Source organism: Zingiber officinale, chromosome 5A, assembly GCF_018446385.1.
Source record: "Zingiber officinale cultivar Zhangliang chromosome 5A, Zo_v1.1, whole genome shotgun sequence".
NCBI lineage: Eukaryota > Viridiplantae > Streptophyta > Magnoliopsida > Zingiberales > Zingiberaceae > Zingiber > Zingiber officinale.
Genome location: NC_055994.1, coordinates 2,057,614 through 2,080,041, shown reverse-complemented (window position 1 = coordinate 2,080,041; position 22,428 = coordinate 2,057,614). Strand labels below are relative to the sequence as shown.

The 22,428-nt window shown below is 35.2% G+C and overlaps 2 protein-coding genes across 2 annotated transcripts; one reads left to right on the top strand and one right to left on the bottom strand.

Annotated features, from left to right (window-relative positions):
- Nucleotides 1–549: 549 nt before the first annotated feature.
- On the top strand, nt 550–1,586 carry LOC121982571 (transcription factor LAF1-like). Its single transcript, XM_042535720.1, has 3 exons — nt 550–729; nt 814–943; nt 1,025–1,586. Exons 1-3 carry the CDS (start codon nt 594–596, stop codon nt 1,482–1,484), a joined length of 726 nt encoding a protein of 241 aa, XP_042391654.1. The 5' UTR covers nt 550–593; the 3' UTR covers nt 1,485–1,586.
- Nucleotides 1,587–2,222: 636 nt separating this feature from the next.
- LOC121979266 (flowering time control protein FY-like) lies at nt 2,223–21,736 on the bottom strand. Its single transcript, XM_042531230.1, has 18 exons — nt 21,534–21,736; nt 20,569–20,660; nt 19,928–19,996; nt 18,405–18,509; nt 17,546–17,641; nt 17,396–17,478; nt 17,236–17,307; nt 17,055–17,152; nt 15,770–15,829; nt 15,615–15,675; nt 15,453–15,540; nt 14,409–14,472; nt 8,654–8,732; nt 7,296–7,385; nt 4,341–4,429; nt 3,717–4,219; nt 2,591–2,812; nt 2,223–2,511 (listed from the first exon to the last, which is right to left on the bottom strand). Exons 1-18 carry the CDS (start codon nt 21,658–21,660, stop codon nt 2,407–2,409), a joined length of 2,103 nt encoding a protein of 700 aa, XP_042387164.1. The 5' UTR covers nt 21,661–21,736; the 3' UTR covers nt 2,223–2,406.
- Between the last annotated feature and the right edge of the window lie 692 nt (nt 21,737–22,428).

Below are 22,428 nucleotides of genomic sequence, written 5' to 3'. Positions count from 1 at the left end.
GTCTCGAGTATCGGGGGGCCAGAGACTAGGGCAACTCGGTCGCTGGCTGCAGGTACTGTTGACCAGAGGACTTCGGACAACTTGGTCAACACAGAAGACAGCTCACCATCCGGGTTATGGAGATGCGGTCAATATTCCAGACACGTTATTCCGACAGCCCCGTCTTCTCAGATTCTCGACAGGAACAAAAAGGATCATTATACTAGGGCAAATATCTTTCATGATTTATCTCCTTCTAAAATATGTGAGATCACCCTAAAAGAGCCGCTATCATAATGATTTCACTTTTTCCCCCTATTATACATGGAATGTAGTTGAAATTTATATTATCATTGAATTGAATGATGACTTCATTTTGTTTTATATTTAATAAAAACAAGTTGTTAGGTACCCAATTATTTCATTATCCTACGATAGATGTAAAAAGTGAAAACATTGAAGAATATTTCTCTTCTCCAATTATAGTAATTAACCTAGATATTTTAATAATTATCAATCTTTTGAGGTTGACCAACTGCCTTTAAATGTGCTAGCTCTTCTTCTCTGGAGAATTGCCACTGATTAAGAGAGGAGGCTTAATTAATTGCCTTGTGATGGGGTGCAATATGTGTGAGAAGCCAAAGGTGACCAACAAGAAGGGCTTGTGGTCTCCTGATGAGGACCAGAAGCTGAAGGACTACATCCTCAAGCATGGCCATGGCTGCTGGACAGCAGTAGCCCTCAGAGCTGGTACTTTGTCTTGTCTTCCATACCATGTTTTCTCTTCTTTTGATTTCTTTGAATGAGATTTTACAACTTCAAATTTGTCTCTAGGCCTGCAAAGAAATGGGAAGAGCTGCAGATTGAGGTGGATGAATTACCTGAGGCCAGGGCTCAAACGCTGTGCTTTCACTGCTGAAGAAGAGTCGACTGTTATGAAACTCCATGCCGTAATGGGCAACAAGTAAGAATTCTTTAAGAATCAAAAGGAAACAGAAATTAAGATTGTTGTTGTTTTGTCTGTTATCTGAAAATGGCGGCACAGGTGGTCTCAGATAGCAATGCATCTGCCCGGAAGAACTGACAACGAAGTGAAGAACCACTGGAACACCTATCTCAGGAAGAAACTCCCCAAGGTCGACAACCGAAAGCCGAACCGAGTACCGGATGAGAACAAGAGCCCAATTCCAGTTTCAGAATCCAACCAGCAGCTTCCCCTCCCCAAACTTCTTTTTGCAGACTGGATACCGATTTTCGGCGACAATGGCTCATCGAATTTGGAAGGTGGGGGGACGAGTCATGTTCGAACAGAATCGAGCTCCAACTCGCAAGTCTTGAGCCCCGAGCTTTCGCAGCCTGATGGTGTTCTTGGCTGGCAGGACTCAGGCATCTGTGGAGGACTTCAGCCCGTGGAACAAATTTCAGATGTCAATTTCCATGATCTATTTGCTCTGACTGAAGAAGCATACACTCATTTTGAGTTTAATCAAGCACTGCTTTTTTAATCTGTAGACAAAAGAGATACATGATTTGTGTTCGAGTGAACATTCAATTTGTTTATAAGACCTTGCGATCTCATTTACTCGATCAAAAATCATATTCGACAAAATTAGAAGAGATATTCGTGTGCTAAAATACTGTTTCACCACCAAAACTTTCCTATCAGAACTCTTTCACTACTTTATTATTTAATAAATAAAGTTATTGGAGTCCTGGAGAGTTTAATTATTTGGTCAATGTCAAACGAAATTGCAGAATTATTGCAGATTCCGTGATTAAACAGTTTAGTTTGAAACTGCACGCGAATGGATTTCTGCATATTCTTTTCACCACAAAAGCATTGTTTTTTAATTTCACATGCACAATGATTAAATCCTTGTTGACGAATAAAGTATGTTTCAGGACGAGGCAGGTAGGTGGTTGTATTTTGATACCAAGCTCCTGATTTAATTATGAAGTTCCTCATTCAATAACATGAGAAGTTTTCACGCAGGGGCAAGTGGCTTCGAAGCCACCAAAGGATTCTATTAGTTCCAATTTAAAAAAAAAATAGTGTAATGGTCAGAGTTGAATTGTATTTATTTTTTCTCTCTGATTCAACTGAAACTACTAGCTAATAGAAAGACAATTATTTGAAAGATTTTTTTTTAAAAAAAAGTACTTTATTTCTTGCAAAATAAACTTTAAAAGTCAAATAAATTAAGTAAACAACAAAGGCTGGATGCCTCAAAAAAGAAATAGAATGAACTAGAACATTGTTTTGAACAAGATGATAATTCTCGGGAACGAGTTACAGAGGTTTCTTGCATAAGGTACTTGTACAACTTAATTTATCATAGAATGCTTAAAACCAAGATGATTGTTAAATAGATGTCCAAGGTTACAACTCAATCTTATATGTGAATACCAAGGAATACAGAAAGCAAGCTATTTGGGTGGAGATCCATGAGGAAAAGGTGGCTGTCGTGGAAGCGGATTTCCAGTGTTCCCTCCTAATGGCATACCCGAAACCCGAATATCCATCATCCCAGGCTGCAAGGAAGATCAATAAACACTAGTAATCTGCATATGGCATACATGTACAAATGTAGAGTATAGTTAGACGGAAAACCTGGAATCCTGGAATCGGAGCCATCTGCCCACCTTGTTGCAGGCTGAACCCACCTAGCGGGAAGTTCTGTAGCCCGCTTGTTGATGCACCGTGAACAGTTTGCAAAGCATTGGCAAAGGCTCCTACGGGAGGGGCATTGTTGGCGGAAACAGAACCTGTGTTCATCGGATTAATTCCCATCATATGTCCTTGTGGCAGCTGAGGAGTCAGTCCTTGCATCATCTGCAAGAGAAATGATTTAGACTAATTCAAGAGTATCATAATAACAGAACCAACAACAATCATTTAAGGTATTTTCACATGGATCTTAAATCACTTAAAGTTACAGACAAACTAATTGTTTTGATAACTTTTTCTATGGATGACATGTAAAGAGCACCAGTAACTAGAATGATCAATAGATGCCAAAATCATGACCAAAATGTTCATACGTTCACATCACACCTACAAAGGATCATCCTTTGTGCAAATCTAGTTTATATATTTCAGAGTACATGAAATAAACAGAAATCTAATATCTGGATTATTTTATGCAATGAATGTACCCTGCAAAGATTAAAAGAAATCAGAAAACACTTCTATTATACACAAGGTGCAAAACCAGATAAGCTGAGCACAGACATCTGCTGAACTTGCAAACAAAACGTCTGATTAAGATGCATCAATAAGCAAGGAATCTGGTCCATGACCTTCCGAGTTACAAGAATGTAGTGACACAGAATTAAATTTTTTTAATACAAATTAAATTATGAAGAACCAGATTCTGCATCATTAGCTATTGCCGCGTGGGGAATCCTAAGTCCTAGTCTGCACAGACAACCAGAGGTTAAGTAGTTTGCTTCCATGTCACAGATTCTTAATTATCGGAAGATTGATATAGTAAGTCTTAAGCCACCCCATAAGCACATGGTAAGCACTAAGTTCTTATACCAGTAGACTTTTTCTAGGAAGGCTTAACAGGGCTGCGGGTAGTTTGCCACCCTCCAGAAACAAATATTCAATCATGGTAGCCAATCCCCATGTAAGTACACTTAAAAGGCTAATTATCCAAATAAAAAAAATATATAAATTTGTATATTTTTTTTCAATCGCAAATGCTACTGATTAACAGAGTTCAGATCATTACCATATGATTTGGGAAAGGTGGCATAGATGGAACCATCGAGGAAGGCATGGACATGGATCCTGGAATTGAGCCAGATATACCAAGAGAATTAAGAGGAGGTGGTCGTGGAGGAGGTAGATGAGGAAGTTGTGGTACATGTGATGGAGGCTGCAATTGAGGCAAGTTTGTAGACGGCATTTGCTGTGAAAATGGTTGATGCTGCTGGTGAAGAGGAGTTTGCTGGTAAATTTGTTGCTGCCCAGATGCTAAAAGAGATGGATGAGGGCCAGGTGGAAGAGGAGGTGCCCCAGGAAGCATGCTACCAGGAAAAGACTGCCTCTGATCCCCTTGATCAGATCCATCAATTGATGGGACAGATAAAGGCATGGCAGCCCCAATACCAGGGATAGTTCCTTCATTTCTTGATAACCCAACAGCAAATGGTCCAGGAGTTGAGGGAGGTTCTGATGCCAGGAAACCACCAACTGCCCGGCCAGATATCATGGAGTTTTGATCACCATAACCTAGAAAATCAACCAAACAATAAAGTCCAAATAACATGAAGCGAAGATGAATAAATTAAATTTTCAAAACAAAACGTTGAGAGAAATCTTGACAAAATAACTTAAAGACTGTAATGCCAACCAGCAGTTGGACCGTGGCTGTATTTATCTCGACTAAGATCTCCAGGCCTATTTCTGCACCAAAATTTGGTCGTATGGTCATTGCTCCCACTGCAGTCATTAGAGTCGAAATTAGTGAAAGACAGACAAAGCCTAATTAAACTATATAATTCACCCATTCAAATGAGCATAAATGAAACAACACTAAGGTTTAAAATCTCGACGCGTGCTGAGATTTCAATCCCAGACTGGAATGATACAGTTTTAATATCATGTCTTGCCGATACAATTTCGGTATTTTTTATTTATATATAGTACAACAACAACAACAATCAAACCTTTTCCCACTAATTGGGGTCGGCTGTATGAATCATTTTACGCCATTGAGCTCTATCTCCTATTATATCATCATCTATTTAAATAAATTTTATCTTGTTTTATTATTACTAACCAAGTCTTTTTTGGTCTTCCTCTTCCTCGTTTGATATGCATGTTTATCATAATTTCACATCGCCTAACTGGAGTATTTATTGGTCGTCTAAGTACATGGTCGTACCATCTTAAACGTGTCTCTCGGAGTTTTTCCTCAATAGATACAACTCCAACTTTCTCTCTAATACTCTCATTTTTTATTTTGTTAATCCTCGTATGTCCACACATCCACCTTAACATCCTCATCTCTGCAACTCTCATCTTCTACTCATGTGCTCGAGTCATAGCCCAACATTCAGCTCCATATAACATAGCAGGTCTAACTGCGATTTTCTAGAACTTACCTTCAAGTTTAAGAGGTACTTTACGATCACATAAAACGCTCGACGCTCCCCTCCATTTCACTCATCCTGCTTGTATTCTATGTAAGACATCTCTCTCAATCCCTCCATCGTTTTGCAAAAAATATCCTAAATATTTAAATCTCTCGATTCAGGGCAACTCGTCCTCTCCTATCTTAACAATTGTTTCATTACTTCTAATATTAGTTTTATATAATTTAAAAATTAGTTGTATAATGATTTTATATAAGTCCTCAATTATTAAACTTAATATTGTTAGAAAATACAATTAAATATAATTTTCTTTAAAGAAAATTGATCTATCAATAATTCAAATTAAAATTGATACATCGTAATTATATAAATTAATTATTTATTCATTTAATTAATTATTAATTTAAATAAAATATATTTAAAATAGTAAGAAAAATCAAAATATCAATTAAACAGAAAAAAATATAAAATAATAACAAATTATCAGAATATAAATATGATTTATTAGAATTTTTAAATAAATTTTGAAAGAGTAAAAAAAGAATTTTCATAATAACAATTAATAAATTTTATTGATTTTAAATATATTTTTTATTGGGATAATTTAATTAGGGTTTATAAAAGCATATTTGAAATATCACTGAGAATTGTTTGAATTAATTAAATATATATATTTTTGGAACATTAACAACATTGCATTGGCGTGCTCGGTTCGTGAGGCGGCGCCAGAAGCATCCGCGTTGCTTCGGCGACACTGGAAGCATCGCGGGACGCCTCCACCAGTGCTGGAAGCGTCACAGGAAACCTCTGCCGGCGTCAGAAGCGTCGAGGGACGCTTCCGACGGCGCAAACACGTCCCACAATCGTCGATCGCATGCGATTCGGTGACACACGAAATTTATTTGTGTGCGGTACCGGTTTGGCTCCCGCACCAAAACAGTAAATTCTGACAGTTTCAGGTGGCACGACACGACATTGCAAACTCTGAACAGCAAAAGGAAAAGGAATGAGAGTTTCTCAAACTGTTTACTAGAAATTACGAGGCCAATTGAATTTGAGTGGAATAAATAATGAGACTAATATGAGTCTGTTGTAATAATCATCAGTCAAGCACCAAACATACAAGAAAATTGTCCTCGCCTGTTCAGCTAGTTGTAGGTATTATGTGGATTCAAATTTATGCTAATCAGGATTAACAAAATTGATGTATGCAAAAAATAAGACGTAGGTTCCAACATGTCGGGTAGAAGAAATGTCGACAAAAAGGAAACTACGATTTTTGTCATTTTAGGAGAGCAAAGTTTGACATTGACTATGAGATATGACGTGTTGTAGGAAAAAAAACAATAACTAATCTTTCCAAAGTCCTACAATTAAAGGATGGATTGGGAATGCTTTCCCAAAGCCCTTTGCAATGTCGAAGTACTTTGGGAATGAATTATAGTATTTGTTAAATTTATGCCTAAAGTTATTTTTTCCAAAACATTCCATTACCAAAATCACTTCCTTATTGTTGGTGGAAATGTACATTCCAAAACTTAGTGCAACAACTAGATAAAATTAGTAAAATACTATCACTAAACATTGTATTTATAAATATCAAATATTATAGTCCGATAACACATTTACTTAATATTCAAAATAATGCTTAACATTTTAATATTTGTACTCATATTTTATCAACACAAAATAAAATTTCAAAAAATAAATTATTACCTATATGTTTGCATAAATTATATTAATATCTACAAATTATAAAAGATTCTTTTTGAAAACTATTTAATAAATTATCTACAATACTAATCAAAATATTTATTATTAAAACGATAAAAAAAATATTGAAATAATATTTTAAATAGTTAAAATAAATGCAATGACCTAAGAGTCAATAGCACATAAACCATAAGATAAGACCAAAAACCACTGGGATGATAGTTTGGATTTGTATGCGTCACAGGGATAAAATGAAGTCATATGGACATAGCAAACATGATTTAATAAATGATTGCGGTCGCTGATAAAGAGATGCAGTATCAAGCATAGTATCTTATTGCCTTGTACCTAGAGAGCACAAAATTAGCAATTATGTATGAAGAAACTAGAATGATAGGAAACTGGAACATCTATGTGATACAGGAAAAACACTACTAGAGTATACATTTAAACACATTAACAAACTTTCGCTCAAGAGTATAAACATTTAAACAAACCTGCAAAGTAGATATCCAATTGGATGCCAAGCAAGATCCCAGACACTGTTATCATGGGCACCAGGAATTTCAACCTGGGGAGTTTCATGCCTGTGTAGCAGAGCAATTGTAGCTGTCAAGATTTAGAGCAAGAAAGCACACTTCAATTATGCATGATTTGAAGCCGTGGTCCAACACTGTTGCAATAACAATCTAGGCTCAAGTGGTCATCTACCAAGACGTGCCCACCCAATGTGATGCAGACAACAAAAGAGAATATTCAAGACCATATATCACCAAGAGTGTGTATTGAACTAGATAGCATACCAATAGAAAAACAAAACTTTACCAATATGTAATGAACCAAATGTATTCCAATTGACTAATCCATTGTTGAATCAATACTGAAACCATAAATGCATCCTATGTAAGTTAACATAAACACCTACATAACATGGTAAATGTGTTATTATAACTTATTAGAATATAACAACAAGCCCCATGCCTGACTATTTAAAATCAGCTATATGGGACCAACGGTAAAGTTATTGCTTTGTGATCTAAAGGTCACGGGTTGGAAACAATCTCTTGCAAAAAGCAAGATAAGGCTACGTACAATGGATCCTTCCCCAGGACCCCACATGGCAGGAGCTTCGTGCACCGGGTTACCTTTTTTACATGGGACCAACACATCCCACCTTAAATTTTCCACAAGACTAAAATTGACTCTCGCATAATATTTGATAAATAGGGGGGAAAATATTGTCTGGTTGATAGTCATCCAAAGAATAGCTTGGTATAGACCACAAATGTCAAGGTAAATAACAGATATAGACCATCCAATAATTAATTATTTAAAGATCCAATGCATATACATAAACATATATGTGCAAAAGTATGAGAATGATTAGGTTAATTAAAATTCAAAGAAAAGGTTAAGAGGAACAAATGCAATGACCAGCATGCAAAAGAATATTTCCACTCAATTTCAGTTTCAGCAAGACATACATGGGTGTAATAGTATAGAGCAAATAGCTATGGACGGGCAATTCAATGTTAGGATGGGCATTATGTGGTGATGAAATTTCCCAAAGAAACACAGTTAACAATATGCAGAAATAGTCTTTTTCATAGTATCCATTATGTCAAACAGTTTGAGTGACATGATAATGGAGTGGAAGAACAAATAAAACAAGCACTACATTCACGGTGCCAAAACAGATGACCATAATAAGCATTTAGGAAACATGCTAAAAAACACTTTAATCATTAATTATTCATGAAAAAAAAAAGAACGAAGAAATAAGCGAAAATGCAGAACAATAGGAAAAACAACCAAATTTGCTAGAGAATGATGGTTTGCTTAATAATGAATTTACCCAACAAGCCAATGAAAAATTGAGCCATCAAAACTCCCACTGGTGAAGTACTCTTCATGAAATGGATGCCATTCCAAAGCTAGCAAAACAATATTTCCACAGAAAATACGATGTTAGCAATCATGTGACTAAAATTATTGAATGATGATGATCTAGCCATCTACAGAGCTAATAATAAAAAAGAATGACCTAGCCATCTAAGTGGAAAATTAAAACACTCAATGACATATTTTAAGTAAAAAAAAAAAACCTCGATGCGTAGTGAATAATTACTAACCATCCAGAAATAAGCACAATTGTTCTAAGTAGAAATAAGAAAATGGATGCCATATTTAAAGTTGCGAAAGAAAGAAAGAAAATTGATGAGTAGTGAATCTCTGAATAAATCACTAACTATTCAGAGATAGGCTGATTTACCAAAAAGAGTGTCAAATTGCTAAAGAGGAAAATTTAGATGTCCAAGTACTTCAAAAAAATCTAGCAGATCAAGCACACCTTGATGGCAGTAATTCCTGAATCCTGATTGTGACATGACTCAAAAAAGTTGGAGCTTTCAAAATAAAATTTTCCAGTTCCTAGATTGCCTATTATGTTTTGAACCAGTGTTGACTTGCTAATGAAGGGCACATGAAAAATAAATGCAGTATTAAATGCTGCATCAGTTCATACTTACCAAACCATAATTTGCAAAATAAAACCTAATTGTCTATTGATGCGGAGGTAAGTAGGGGCCCACGTGGCGGACCCTTGACTCAGTTAGCACAGGAGTCATGTGGCACAACTCGAGACTTGGTCTACATGGACTCCACATGGCATGTCAACCACCAAGCAACTCGACCAGCAGAGTTGTCGACCTCCTGACTAGCCGACTTCACCGCCACAACAACGAGGCGAGATTTCTACATCCCAATATTATTTGATATTGAATCGGGTCAAATTGGTGTCATCTGTAGGAATACGAGCATTGAGGTATTTTTTGAGGCATTTGAACATGTTGGATGGAAGAGAGAGACCTTCGACAAAAAAATTCCATCCTCGCAAGTTATCCCATTTGGAAAATTCCAATTCCAATTCCCATTTTCGCATAATTTCAAATGCTTTGAGAAATTTTTAAATAATATCTTGCATGCTGCCTGGTGATTTATTATTTATGTGTAGTCAATTCAACGCCAACAGTGTCGCTGCCCTAACCATGTTTTGTAGGCTTTCCGTCCTCGCCCTAATCGCCTCCCTAGAGCTCTCCCCCGCAGGTTTCACCTTCCAGACCAGATTTGTGTGCGCGCCAAATGGACCCCGGCCGCAACTTTCTCACCTCCACCTTCCTCAGCAGGGGTGTCGCCCGACTAACCCTTTAAGATACGCATGCCATTGAGGGTGCCCTGATGTAGTGGGTTGTGCTGTCAAATCTCAACGTCGCCTGGGATGTCTTGCTAGGAATGGCCATCAATCGCAGCAACAGGAGACGTCGGATTCTGATTAGTCAACATAGAGCCATGTGGCACGACTCGAGACTAGTCAACATAGACTCCACATGGCATGTCAACCGTCGAGCCGACTCGACTAGCCGAGTCATTTACCTCCCGACTTCCCGACCAACCGAGCCAACTTCCAAGCCGATCCGACTCTCTGAGCCATCGAGTTGCCGAGTCAATAGGACCGAGCCCCTATTCCAGCCGAGTTCTATTAACTAGGTTCAACAAAACACAGACATGGGGCATGATCCCCACTCCCCCATGATCTCATCTCCACCTCCCCATGATCTCTATGGGTACATCACATTTATAAAAGGTCAGGTACAGGCTTTGCAAAAGAGGACTCTCTCGTATTTTACTATTTTCCCTCTACTATCGAAACAGTGTGCTGACTTAGGCATCGAAGTGGTTTCGCTGGGACTCCAACGAGCCCTTTGATGTTTGTTACTATCTGCAGACTCAACTCCGCTTCGCCACAAGAAGAACGCGAGGAGAAGGCTTCGATGTCATTGGGTTGCTTCGTGGACTTGTCACCTCAGCAACGTGGCGAGAATTCTACATCGCAATATTATTTAATCTTGGACCGGATCATCTATCATAATAAAAAAAAAGGAAAACACATAGAAAAATAAAATAAAATTGTTGGATGTATAAGATAAGAAAAAGTTCAAAAAACCCTATCAATCATGAACATTATGTTTTAGTATATTCAAGAAATTAAGAAAATTAGTCTAATTTTACCTTGTCAAAAATAACAATTTCTTCATAACTCCTAAGAAATCCAATTCTCTATGGACAAATTCAATTTGATAATTCTCATTGAGTTCAAACATTTTATTTACTTGATATGTTTTTCAGACATTAGTAGGTACTCTGCAAAACTTCACATCTCCTCTATCGATGATCTCTCGAATGAGATAGAAGCGTCGTAGTATGTGTTTGGTCCGCTGGTGTGAGCGAGGTTCCTTAGCCTGCGCAATTACTCCATTGTTGTCACAATAGAGCTCAATAGAATCTGTAATGCTAGGAACCACCTCAAGCTCAGTAATGAACTTGCGGATCCAAACTGCCTCCTTTGCTGCTTCTGATGCAGCAATATACTCGGCCTCTGTTGTAAGTATTGAAAATAATACAAACATTTTATTATTACTATCTTTATTATTTATCAAAGATCCCTTCAAATTATTGATACATTAATAAATAATACAAAAACATATACATTAGTTACATTTGCCGAAAATATGATTATTTGATCAATAGTTTAAATAATTAATAATTTCGAATTAAAGACATCAGAACCATATAAAAAACTCTCAAATTAAATTACTACAACACATAATAATCATATTTCCTATCAAAGATTAAAGTTTATAATTAAGATACTAAATTTCTATTTATAGGTTTAGAAGAGCCTCATTATTACTATAATTAAAATAATAATTTTTAATTATAAACCAAATGAATTATAAAGATTATATTAAAATGTGGTACTTAATTATTATGTTAAACTCTTATTATTAATTTACTAATTCAAAGTAATAATCATACTAACAACACCAGAATCAAAGTATAGAATGCTATTCCGTGCCACTCGGCATGGATGGTTTTCACCATTCTGCTGGGTGGGCAAAACCGACACAGAAGGCATCCCTAACTTGGCAACGCTAGAGGAGTCACGGACGCCTCCAGCGGTGCCGAAAGCGTCAGGACGCTTCCGGAGGCGTCCCATGACACCTTCGACATCGAAGGCATTGCGGGACTCCTCCGACAGCGCTAAAGACGTCGCCGAAGGAATCTGGTGACCCTTTCGGCACCGCCAGAGTCCAGCGACCCTTTTGGCGCTACCGGACACTCCCATGACAAATTGCGGGCCGCGATTTCAAGAAAAAATTAATTATTTTATTTAATTAATTTAAACAATTCCTAAGGATATGAGATATTTCGAACAAGCTTTTATAAATCCTAATTAAATTATCCTAATAAAATATATAAAAATATATTTAAAATTAAAATAAATTTAATAAATTTTATTAATTATTCTTAAAATTTATTTTTTAATGTTTTTAAATTTCATTTAAAAATTTTAAAATATATAATAATTTTTATTTATATTCTATTTTTTTATTATTTTGTATTATTTTAAATTTCATTTAAATTTTTTAAAAAAGTCTTTAAAAATTCTAAAAAAATTTAAAAAATATAAAAAAATTTAAAATATATATATAATAAATTAGATTTATATTCTGATAAATTTTTATTATTTTATTTTTTTTACTTGATATTTTTTACTATTTAAAATATATATTATTTAATTAATAATTAATTAAATGAATAAATAGTTAATTTATATAATTATTATATATAAAGTAATATCTTGTATTAATTTATATACTTCTTATTATAGATAGATCCATTTTAATTCGAGTTATTGATATATCAATTTTATTTAAATAAAATTATTTTTAATTATTTTATCTAACAATATTAAATTGTTTGATAATTGAAAACTTACACAAAATCAATATACAACTTATTTTTATATATACCATAAACATATTTATCTTATAATTACTAAATATAAATAAAAAAAATACCGAAATCGTATCCACACGACACGATACAATACCGAAAACATATCGTTCCGATCTGAGACCGAAATCTCGGCACGGATCGAAATTTTAAACCTTGACTAAAACAATATAAAAATATACAAGCATATTTAAGTAGACTATTATCTTTTATTAATCAGTTATTATGAATTGGAAACTTAAGTTACCAATTTATTGAACTTAGGATATTAACCAGATTATAATTGAGCTACCCAAGGATATCACAGAGACAAATGGTGTCAGTCAATCCAACAAGGAGCAAGAAGGAAGAAATAATGGAAGAACAAGAGTAGGAGGAATCTTACATGGAGTCGTCGTTGGCATTGGGCGAGTTGCAATGAGGGCATAGGGCAGACACTATCTTACAGTCAAACTTAGGTGACTACTGAATGTTGTTGACTAGCTCGCCAAGTAGAGAGAAAAGCTCAAGAAGTGTCATGGAACAATAGAAATACTCGCAGCTAACAAGATAATATGAGCTTGTAACGAAGGATCCGCCCCAGACCATGAGTTTTGGTGCTTCTCACATGTCTATCAGATGGGCAAAACAAAAAAAATTATTTTACATGATGAACCTTCTTATAGTTGCAACCAAAGTACTAATTTATTAATATAGAAGATACAAGTGCTTACCAACACAACCCTGCCCCACACACGCAACACTAGTTAATCCTTTATCGTGCACATCTTTCTCTATGCCCCACTCAACCATACACATGCAGTGTCTAAGCTCCTCCCCAGTATGACCCTTGTAAGCCCACCACTTCTCGTATAGGTCTTCTACATCTCATGATTCCTTCTCCTCACCCTTCATTGCTTCTCACCTTAACCACAATTGCTACTGATTTCTCTCAATTTTTGCTAATTCCTGTTCCTGCTTCTATTTGCAGATTTTGACATTGTCAATGTCTTTCTCTCATAATCACTTAATCTTATGTGAGTTTTCCCTAGATTTCAGGCAAAATCAGATCAAATGCGGTAATCCTAATCCAAATTGGCAGATTTGGATGGTTAACTTTCCAAAACTATGGACCAAAAAAAGGAGCTACCCCACAAAGATCAGGAAGAGTCAAGGTATGTGTCAAATCCTTGGTAACGCAAGACACAAGGAACATGTTACCATTGTATTAAGGCTTGCCCCCTCCATATTTGATCAAAGAAAAGAAATTCATGAATCATAATTCTAATTGACAGATTGTATATCAAAATAATCTTAGAAATTGGCACTAGCCATAGCACATTATCAAAGTACAAGGAATAAAAGAATGTATAGAGGTTCTTTGTGCATTGTGTTATGAAAAAAAAATGCAAGTGGAGAAATATTATGGGTTGATCTAACATATGGGATTTAGAAATCTTCTAGGCCTTATAGCACCTTGAAAACCATTAAAAACATTCAAATTAATAGCATGTAATTTAAACACCCAACCAAAATAAAATCATATGGTGATGTGGTTTGACCATTTTAGATTGAGATGGGCAGACTTCATCTAACAGCCTTAATACAATATGAAAAGTTAGAAAAGATAATATAAAAAATACAGAGATTTAAAAAAACATAATATTTTCAATGGAAAGAGAAAACAAGTAATGTGAAATATAAATGCCAACTTCAAACCATAAGAAAAAACATTAATCATAAATGCCTACAAGGGAAAAAATAATAATACCAACCAGTCACATCCTTGGAATGCCCACGAAACGACTCAAGCTCTTTCATGGATCTAATATCATAAAGCTGAAATCAACAAACAGCATTCCAAACATTAATATTAAAAAAAAATAAAACTCTAGAAAAGTGAAATAGCAAGAAATAAATAATCTGTAAAATCAACATCTGGAATAAAAGAAATGAATGCAAGCTTCAAAATATAGAAAGAAGGTAAGGTGAGCTTCATTTAATTTTTCTAAAAGAACTAAATTAGAAATTGGCACTCTGTTTTGCATTATAAGCAAATAAGAATATGAGATATTCTGTGCATGGTATTACAATGGCAGATGTTTGCTAATTTCCTTAATAATTTGTTGTTCATCCTAATCTTCACTCCCTCCTGGCATCTCCTCTCCAGCCCTATCACTGCCATCGGACAACCAAGGAACCTCCGGTAAGTCCTTCCTTTGTTTTCTTTCTTTCCCTTTTACTTCATTGCTGACCTAAAGTAAAGTGCACACAATGTGTGGGGTAGTGATAGCTGACCAGTATCCAGCATGAACAGAGACGCAGAGACCTTGGTCTAAGGGATCTAAAACCTCTAACGTAATTACAATAATTTTTATGAATTAAATGGTTTTTAAAATAAATATGATTCACTTAAAAACCATTAGCTATGTGTAGTGTTCTAGCATAGATTCAAAACTAGATATGTGTTTTGACCAAACAAATATAAAAGCCTATATCTTCACCAAACAAATAAAATACAAAACACTGCAAAGAAAATTATAGTTTGTCTTCACCCTAAACAAATCAATAAAGTTTGCCATCTAAATTCTCCAAAAGAAAATTGTATATCCTCAATATTGACGAACTATTTTTGAGTTATAATATACCATACTTTATCCAGATTAATAGCTAGACAAAATACATATTATTAAATTTGGACTGCAACATAAAAGAAACCAACTCTTCTTGTGCAGATAAAAGAAAAAGAAAATAGGTGATTGACACAAGTTGAAAGATTTTCTCTAAAAATATAGTCAACTAGAGGAAACTATGCCTACCTTAATGATCTGATCCTTCGAAGCAGTCAGCACCCAGTTACCATTTTGGTTCCATTTAACACAAAGCACAGTATTCTTATGGCCGTGGCTGCAGATCAAATCATGACTTAAACCTAAACAACCTACATAGTTGTAAAGATAACAAAATGGAACTACACATACAATGAACAGAGCTCTTTCCCTGTTTTAGCATCCCATAATTTTATAAGATTGTCCTTTCCCCCTGACACAACAAGCCAAAAAAATACATTAACACAGAATTTTCAGAAAAAATAGCAGAACCAATCGAAACATCAAAATATAGAAAACATACAAACCTGACACAAGTAATGATTTGGTTGGGTGCCAGTCAACACTCTTGACATCCCAACCATGGCCTGCCTGAGTTCAAAGCATGGAGAAAGAAACCCAAGGTTATTTTGAAGAGAGTAGTGATTATAACTTGTGCATACCATTTTATTTGAATATCACCAAATTAACAGGTTGCTAACATACAAGTTGTACTAGCGAAAAACTTCAAAAGATTGGCATTCTTCAGTATACCACATAATAACATAGTACCCTTACCTACTACTTAATGATTTGGTAATTATGTAAACCAATAAAAGCAACAGTCATTATGGTCCCAACTATTTATGCATGGCCTCACTTTCTCTTGCCATAGAACAGCCCAACATAGGGCAATTTATTTAGATAAACCAAGGGTCCTGCAGATACCCTCATTCAGCAGAAGATTTCTGAGGGCTCCTCTGCCTCTCCTAACAGCAATTCTCCTAATCCCAGCCAATGCATTTACAAGTTAATTATTTTATAGCAACAACATTGTGACTAGTCAAATAGGAGTTCTAAAGGCCATAATTAGCACAAACCTGCATCATATTTCCATCTCAAACAGGTTGCTTCCCGGTCTCTAATGAATCAGAGAAAAGGGCAGGGATTTGAGAGTAGTAGAAGTGTACAACGAACAACAATTTCTCACCTTAACCAATAGAAGGTTTACACGGGAAAGATTGGCTAGAATATTAGGGGTAGGTGTCGCAGGGTCAAGATTTGAGCAGTGATATTGTCAAACTCTTAGGTTGTAAACCAGCAAAGAGATTTTCCTAATTTTTGACTGAATCCTTCCTCATATGTTTTAAGGCTCCAGGTTATAGTAAAACAAGTTACGTACAGAAAAATAGTGAAAGCCTGCAATAATTTCAGTCCAATGGAAAGGCATAAATGCAACACATATAGCAACAAGCTTTGTATACGTTCAGCATTTTCATTCACTTGGACACAAAATGTACAGAAATAAAAAAAAAAAAACAGTCCATCAACCATTGCTTTACTTCTTCCCATGTAAACAAGAAGAGGAAGCGCGATGAAAAAAAAGAAGTGAGGGTTATGAAGAAGTGGAAGTGAGATGAAAATGATGGATTAGGAGGACCAAACAACACAACAGAAACAAGGTATTCTAGAATAGTAGAAGGTCTAAAATGTAAACATGCTGAGCATCTATATCGAACCTCATCTTGTTACAGTTGTCTGCACTTACCAACCTTGAGCTATTAAATGCTTAACAAGAAGTGGAGTAAGCTGGTAATAAATAAGAAACATTACCAGTTAATGATCTCTCTTCCTGGCATCTTGCAAAGTCCCAAACCTTAACAGTTGTATCGTCAGAGCAAGAACAGAATTTCAAATCTGTTCGACAAAAACTGTTGAACACATATCAACTCAGGCAATATAAATAACATCTGAGCCAAACATGAATTTATGTACATTCAAAAACATAACATACCTCAAGTCTCGCACTGATTCTTTATGCGCCGTTTTGTTGACCTTCACATTATTCATGTTACTCTGCCAGTACCTAAGTTTTTTCCAGAGGTAAACATACAAAATAGAGAGTATGAAAAAGTAAATAACTATAATAAATTTGTAAGGTAGCAATGCCATACTTGATTGCACCACCATCATCTCCAGTAACCATCCAATTGTCATTGTGACTCCAAATCATTGACCTGATTGCATTGTCATGAGCCTAGAGAATAAATATACATCAGAAACAAATCCATTATGAATTTCAAAACTAAACACACAAATGACACCTGAAGAATCATTTCAAAATTGAAGGATTGACCATTCCATAAAGTAAATTCACCGCTCTGTGATCCAGTAATGAGACGTCGGCCTGTAGGAGCCCACTTCAAGATAGAAGATAAAGGCATTAAAATCAACCAGTGATATATGTCAAGAAAAAATACTGAAACATAAAGAAGGAACAAGTACTAAATCCCAAATTTTAATCAATGATTAACTAGTAGCAATTAATCATAACGAGATTAACTAGGGCTAAATCGATGATTTTGTGCCTGAACCAGGGTTAATCTTGGAGTAATAGGACTCAATTGTGGTTCAATTTGAAGTTCTCTACCTTGCTAAGGCTGTCTAGAGAGATTTTAACACACTAATCCATTGATGACGGCTCTTTTAGTGACAGATTGGGTCACTCAATGACAAGTGGACTTTAATTACAAATGGTCATCGTCACTAGCTGCAAGTTGGTTGTTTAGTGCTACTGTGATCTTATCGTAGATCCTGAGTGGGCGGACAGGCAGGTGGGTGGGTGTGGTGGTGAGGGTGGAAGACCAAAAATTATTGAATCAGGAAATCTTCATTGGAGGTGGGGCATTATATTATGCAGAATGTTCTTGCTGGATTAAGCTATGTTTATGATGTAAACAAAACTCTTATGTTTTCTAAATGGTGTAATTGAAAAAGGGACATTGTGGAACATCTTTTAAACAAAAATAAAGAGCAGAGCAGAGATTTTAGCAATAGTATTAAGCAAAAAAATACAATATGAGAAAGAAAAAAAGTTAAGGCAAAAATTTCAAGATCAAAACCATGTCTTCATTTTTGTATTTCTGGATGAGCTCTGAAGAAATAGAAATTCTTGCAACTTACTAGGACTTTATTAATGGAACACCTATTTTTGTTTGTTGAGGCATGAACAAACTTGGCAGCATAACTTATGGAAGGGTTGTCTGCATATGCAACTGTTGGTAGGATCTGCACAAATAAACAACTTCAGTAACAAAAATATTTGCTGGATCTTTCAGAAAGACTTGAGAAGTCACAGTATTCCTGCCAATGATATTTCCTACAGTACCACTGTTTAATTAATCATTTTGGTCAGCCAATATGTATGCATAGGTACATTGAATTCCATCAAGCAGTCAGACAAACATGCACTCAATGGAAGAGAGATTAAGTAGGCGCCTAATATGCAAATTGTATATTGCTTTAATTACCAATTGCTCCTGAAAGAGACAATTGAGTTTGAGCCACCTATTACCTGATGAACTCTCAACCAAAAACTAATCACCTCCTGCAGCGAAAAACCATGAAGATCCCAATGAATTAACTCTTCATACAACCTATTCCCTCACCTCATATAGCATTGACAATAGAAGGCCACAATCCTGACTACTAGTCTTCCTGTTTCCTTGCCATCATTAGCAAATTAAAAATGCTAGGAATCTAATAAGATACTTGTCAAATAATGCTCTTCCTAAAGAAGATTAATGTTTCATACACAATTAATGTTTGAAGTGTATTGGGCAGAGACAATACACTTATTTGTAAGTTAAGTTTTGGGTCTTAATTGCAACTTGTTATCTCTTATGATAGATGTAGGCTCCTTTTTATGAATGATTTATATTGATTAAGTCATTGACAAGTAACAGCAATATGAATTATTTTTACAAAAATAATACTTTGATCTCTTTAGTAAGACCTGCATGCACGAACTATGTGTCCCAATTGCATATTGCATGGACACTTTTGAAAGTTGAGAATTCAAAAGTTTCAACAAGTTCTAATCGTGTTTTGAAAGCACTTGCATTGTGCCAGAAATTGTATCATTATGAGTGTAAAAAATGTGATGAGACATCTAAAATCTATAACCTATTAAAGTTGGGTATTTTTCATTAAAGGAAGTTCCTAATTCCACAATAAATCCATCTATTTCACTACTAAGTTGAAAGCTAAAGCAATCAAGGAAGCACTAAAGAAAGTTGGTTTATTATATAATCAAGAAAAGTCGCCCTAGCAAAAGGAATTGCTGGCCACAGCAGATCGATGTCAAGCTCAAAAAGAAAGTTGTTGGTCGTGATCTGGGCATGCTGCTGACAGATCTGCAACCAAGTTAGGAAAGAAGAGGAGAGGAATGGAAAATATTTTTCTTGTAAAGAGCCAAATAAGGGAAAATAATTAACTATCTTGTAAAAGTTTTCCTTGCAAAATGTTTTACAGAGACAATATTTTGCAGAAAACAGACCAACCCATAGCGGCAAAAAATAATAGATTTAAGCAACAAAGAGAAGTCAACAAAAAAATGTGCCCAAGATAATTCTAAATGGATGCTTTGTTCTTAACCAAATTGCAGAACATAGTATTCAAAAATATTGGAGAATCAAATTACTAACATCCAAGACAGCAGCTGGAGTAGGTTGCAAAATGGGTCTGTCTTTGACATCCTGCTGCCACATGCGAACCTGCAAACATTGACATAAAAACATTAGACAGAATCTCTAAACAATTTTTTTATTAAAAAAAACATATGATGTAGAATAGCAACAAAAAAAAGTTAGATAATCAAATCCATGAAAACCCCTACCTCTTCCACCATGCATACAAACATCTAAAGAAGGAAGATGAAAAGTAGGACTCAGATAACAACAAGTCAAGAACTACTTGACAAGGCTAACAGATCAGATAGATCATATCATGTTGTAGTTGTTCGAGAAAAGGAAAAGAATACACAAATTCACATACTCAAGAAATGAAATATCCTAGATAAACAGAAAAATAGGCAATAAATACAACATGGTCAGAACAAACAATTGCACACTTGAGAATGGAATACCCTAGACAAACAGAAAAATAGGCAATAAATACAACAAGATAAGAGCAAAATTTACCAAGTTAAAGACAATTTCATGACTGTTTAAACAACTCTGCCAGCATTCTCATAGAATTTCAACCAACAATTAGGATATGGTGCAACCAACAATTCCCAACAACAAAGCAGGATACAAAGCTACTTATCAACGATATAAAAAGTAACCTGCATATATCGGACAACAGTGCTAGTATAGTCCACAGCTCGCCTTTGAACAACTTTTCGCATTCTTCTAGCCGCAAAACTGTCTCCATATGCTGCAAAATAAACAAAGATTTAGACCTAGCCCATGTAATTGTTGCTCTATGAGACCAAGTAGATCAAGATTCAAAAACAACAAACTTGAAGACTAATATACTCCAACACAAATGGCCTATTCCCGTAGTCCATATATGTCACTCTAAAAGACCATGTTGATCAAGATTCAAAAACACCAACTTAAAGACTAATACTCCAAGCAATGAACGTCAAGAATAATCAGAACAAAGTAAAGATCATAAAAATCATGTTATCAGTTAATATATATGTGCAAAAAAGCGTTGAACTACAGAAATTAAAGTTTGGGACTGGAATTAAAGTTTGGAACTGTAAGAAATCAGATACGCAGTAGCAATAATCATTGGAATGAATTCCATGAAAGCGTTGAACTACAGAAATTAAAGTTTGAACAAGCTGCTCCAAGATTGTGCTTAGATTCCAAAATAAAAAGGTTCATGTTCCCATTCACCAAACAAAACAGAACAGAAGAACCATCTGAGAAATGTGTGGAACTAACTGTTTACAGCTTCCCTTCTAATTTTTCCTTTTGAGTGTAAATATGTCATGGCAATCCTTATCATGGCGGTGCCCTGAAGGAGGAACAGCAGGGAGTAGCACCTTCTCACATTTCCTCCTTGAACCTCCTCACCCTCCCAGTCTTAACAGCTAGCCATGAACGACAAGACATCTCAGAGGACAAAAGAAAGCTATTTATGTATTTGCTAGAGGCATCAAGGATAGCCTAACGAAACACTAAACATGGACGGTCTCCATCGACACCTCCCAGCCGCTCTTCCCAAGAGGCAACATAAAAAAAAACATGAAAGACAGTAAGGATTAAAGGCACTGAACTAGAATTCTAACAAGACTACCTTCGTAAGGCGCCGGCGTCCGAGGGAATTCCGGCGCCAGATTGGTGGAAGAAGCTGACGGCTGCCGCGAGGGTGGAGGCGGCACTCGAGGGAACTCCGGATTCTGCGGTGGGTCACCGTACATCATCTCCGACAGCCCACTTCGGAACCGTAAACCCTAAATCGCAAACGGATGGGAAAGAAAAAGACCTGGGTCAGGGGTTTGACCCGGCGGCCTGAGTTGTAGGTAGTATCAAACCGTTCGGTCCAAAGTGTAATACTTGAACCAATTATTATTCGAGTCATTTCATAAAATCTAATTTTGTGTTTAGAGTTAAATATACTCCTTAGTTAATTATCATAAAATGGTTCATCTTAGTCTTTTTATTTAATGTTAACCATTTGATATAATTAATTACTGGATCAAATTTTTCCACACAATTTGTCTTATTAATTAACTAAAAAAATAGTCAAGATATTATCTAAGCATTTTTAACCTATTTGATGTAGAAATTGCTAAGGGCTTTCCTAATAAACTTCCGGTCTACTTTGGCATAAGGCCTTAAATAAGCTAAGTAAAGTTAGAATTTTATATTGTTTAAGTTTATTTGTTAAGATAATTAAGTATAAAATGAACTAAAATTTTAAAATAATTATTTAAATTTAGTTTTTTTTTACGAACATGAGCTTGATTCAAACTCGATTCATTTAATTATTATTGAGCTCTCAATTTAAGTTTATTTAAAAAATTTACATTTTAAACTTATTTTAATTAATAATTAAATTTGATAATACAAATTTATTTATTCATTTTGAAACTTTCTTTCCATATTTAATAGGTTGATAAAAGTTTTAAAATTTTATTTATTTAAGAGGTTCATAAGAATTTTGAAACTTTCTTTTGTTTATTTAATAG

What these genes read in the sequence shown, in the direction of transcription:
- LOC121982571 (XM_042535720.1), top strand. Translation starts at nt 594, where the DNA reads ATGGGGTGCAATATGTGTGAGAAGCCAAAGGTGACCAACAAGAAGGGC. An exon ending in AGCAGTAGCCCTCAGAGCTG is followed by an intron (nt 730 to 813) that starts GTACTTTGTCTT and finishes ATTTGTCTCTAG; the next exon opens with GCCTGCAAAGAAATGGGAAG. An exon ending in CATGCCGTAATGGGCAACAA is followed by an intron (nt 944 to 1,024) that starts GTAAGAATTCTT and finishes ATGGCGGCACAG; the next exon opens with GTGGTCTCAGATAGCAATGC.
- LOC121979266 (XM_042531230.1), bottom strand. Translation starts at nt 21,660, where the DNA reads ATGATGTACGGTGACCCACCGCAGAATCCGGAGTTCCCTCGAGTGCCG. An exon ending in CTCCAGCTGCTGTCTTGGAT is followed by an intron (nt 18,510 to 19,927) that starts GTTAGTAATTTG and finishes TTATTTGTGCAG; the next exon opens with ATCCTACCAACAGTTGCATA. An exon ending in GTTCCATTAATAAAGTCCTA is followed by an intron (nt 17,642 to 18,404) that starts GTAAGTTGCAAG and finishes TCTATCTTGAAG; the next exon opens with TGGGCTCCTACAGGCCGACG.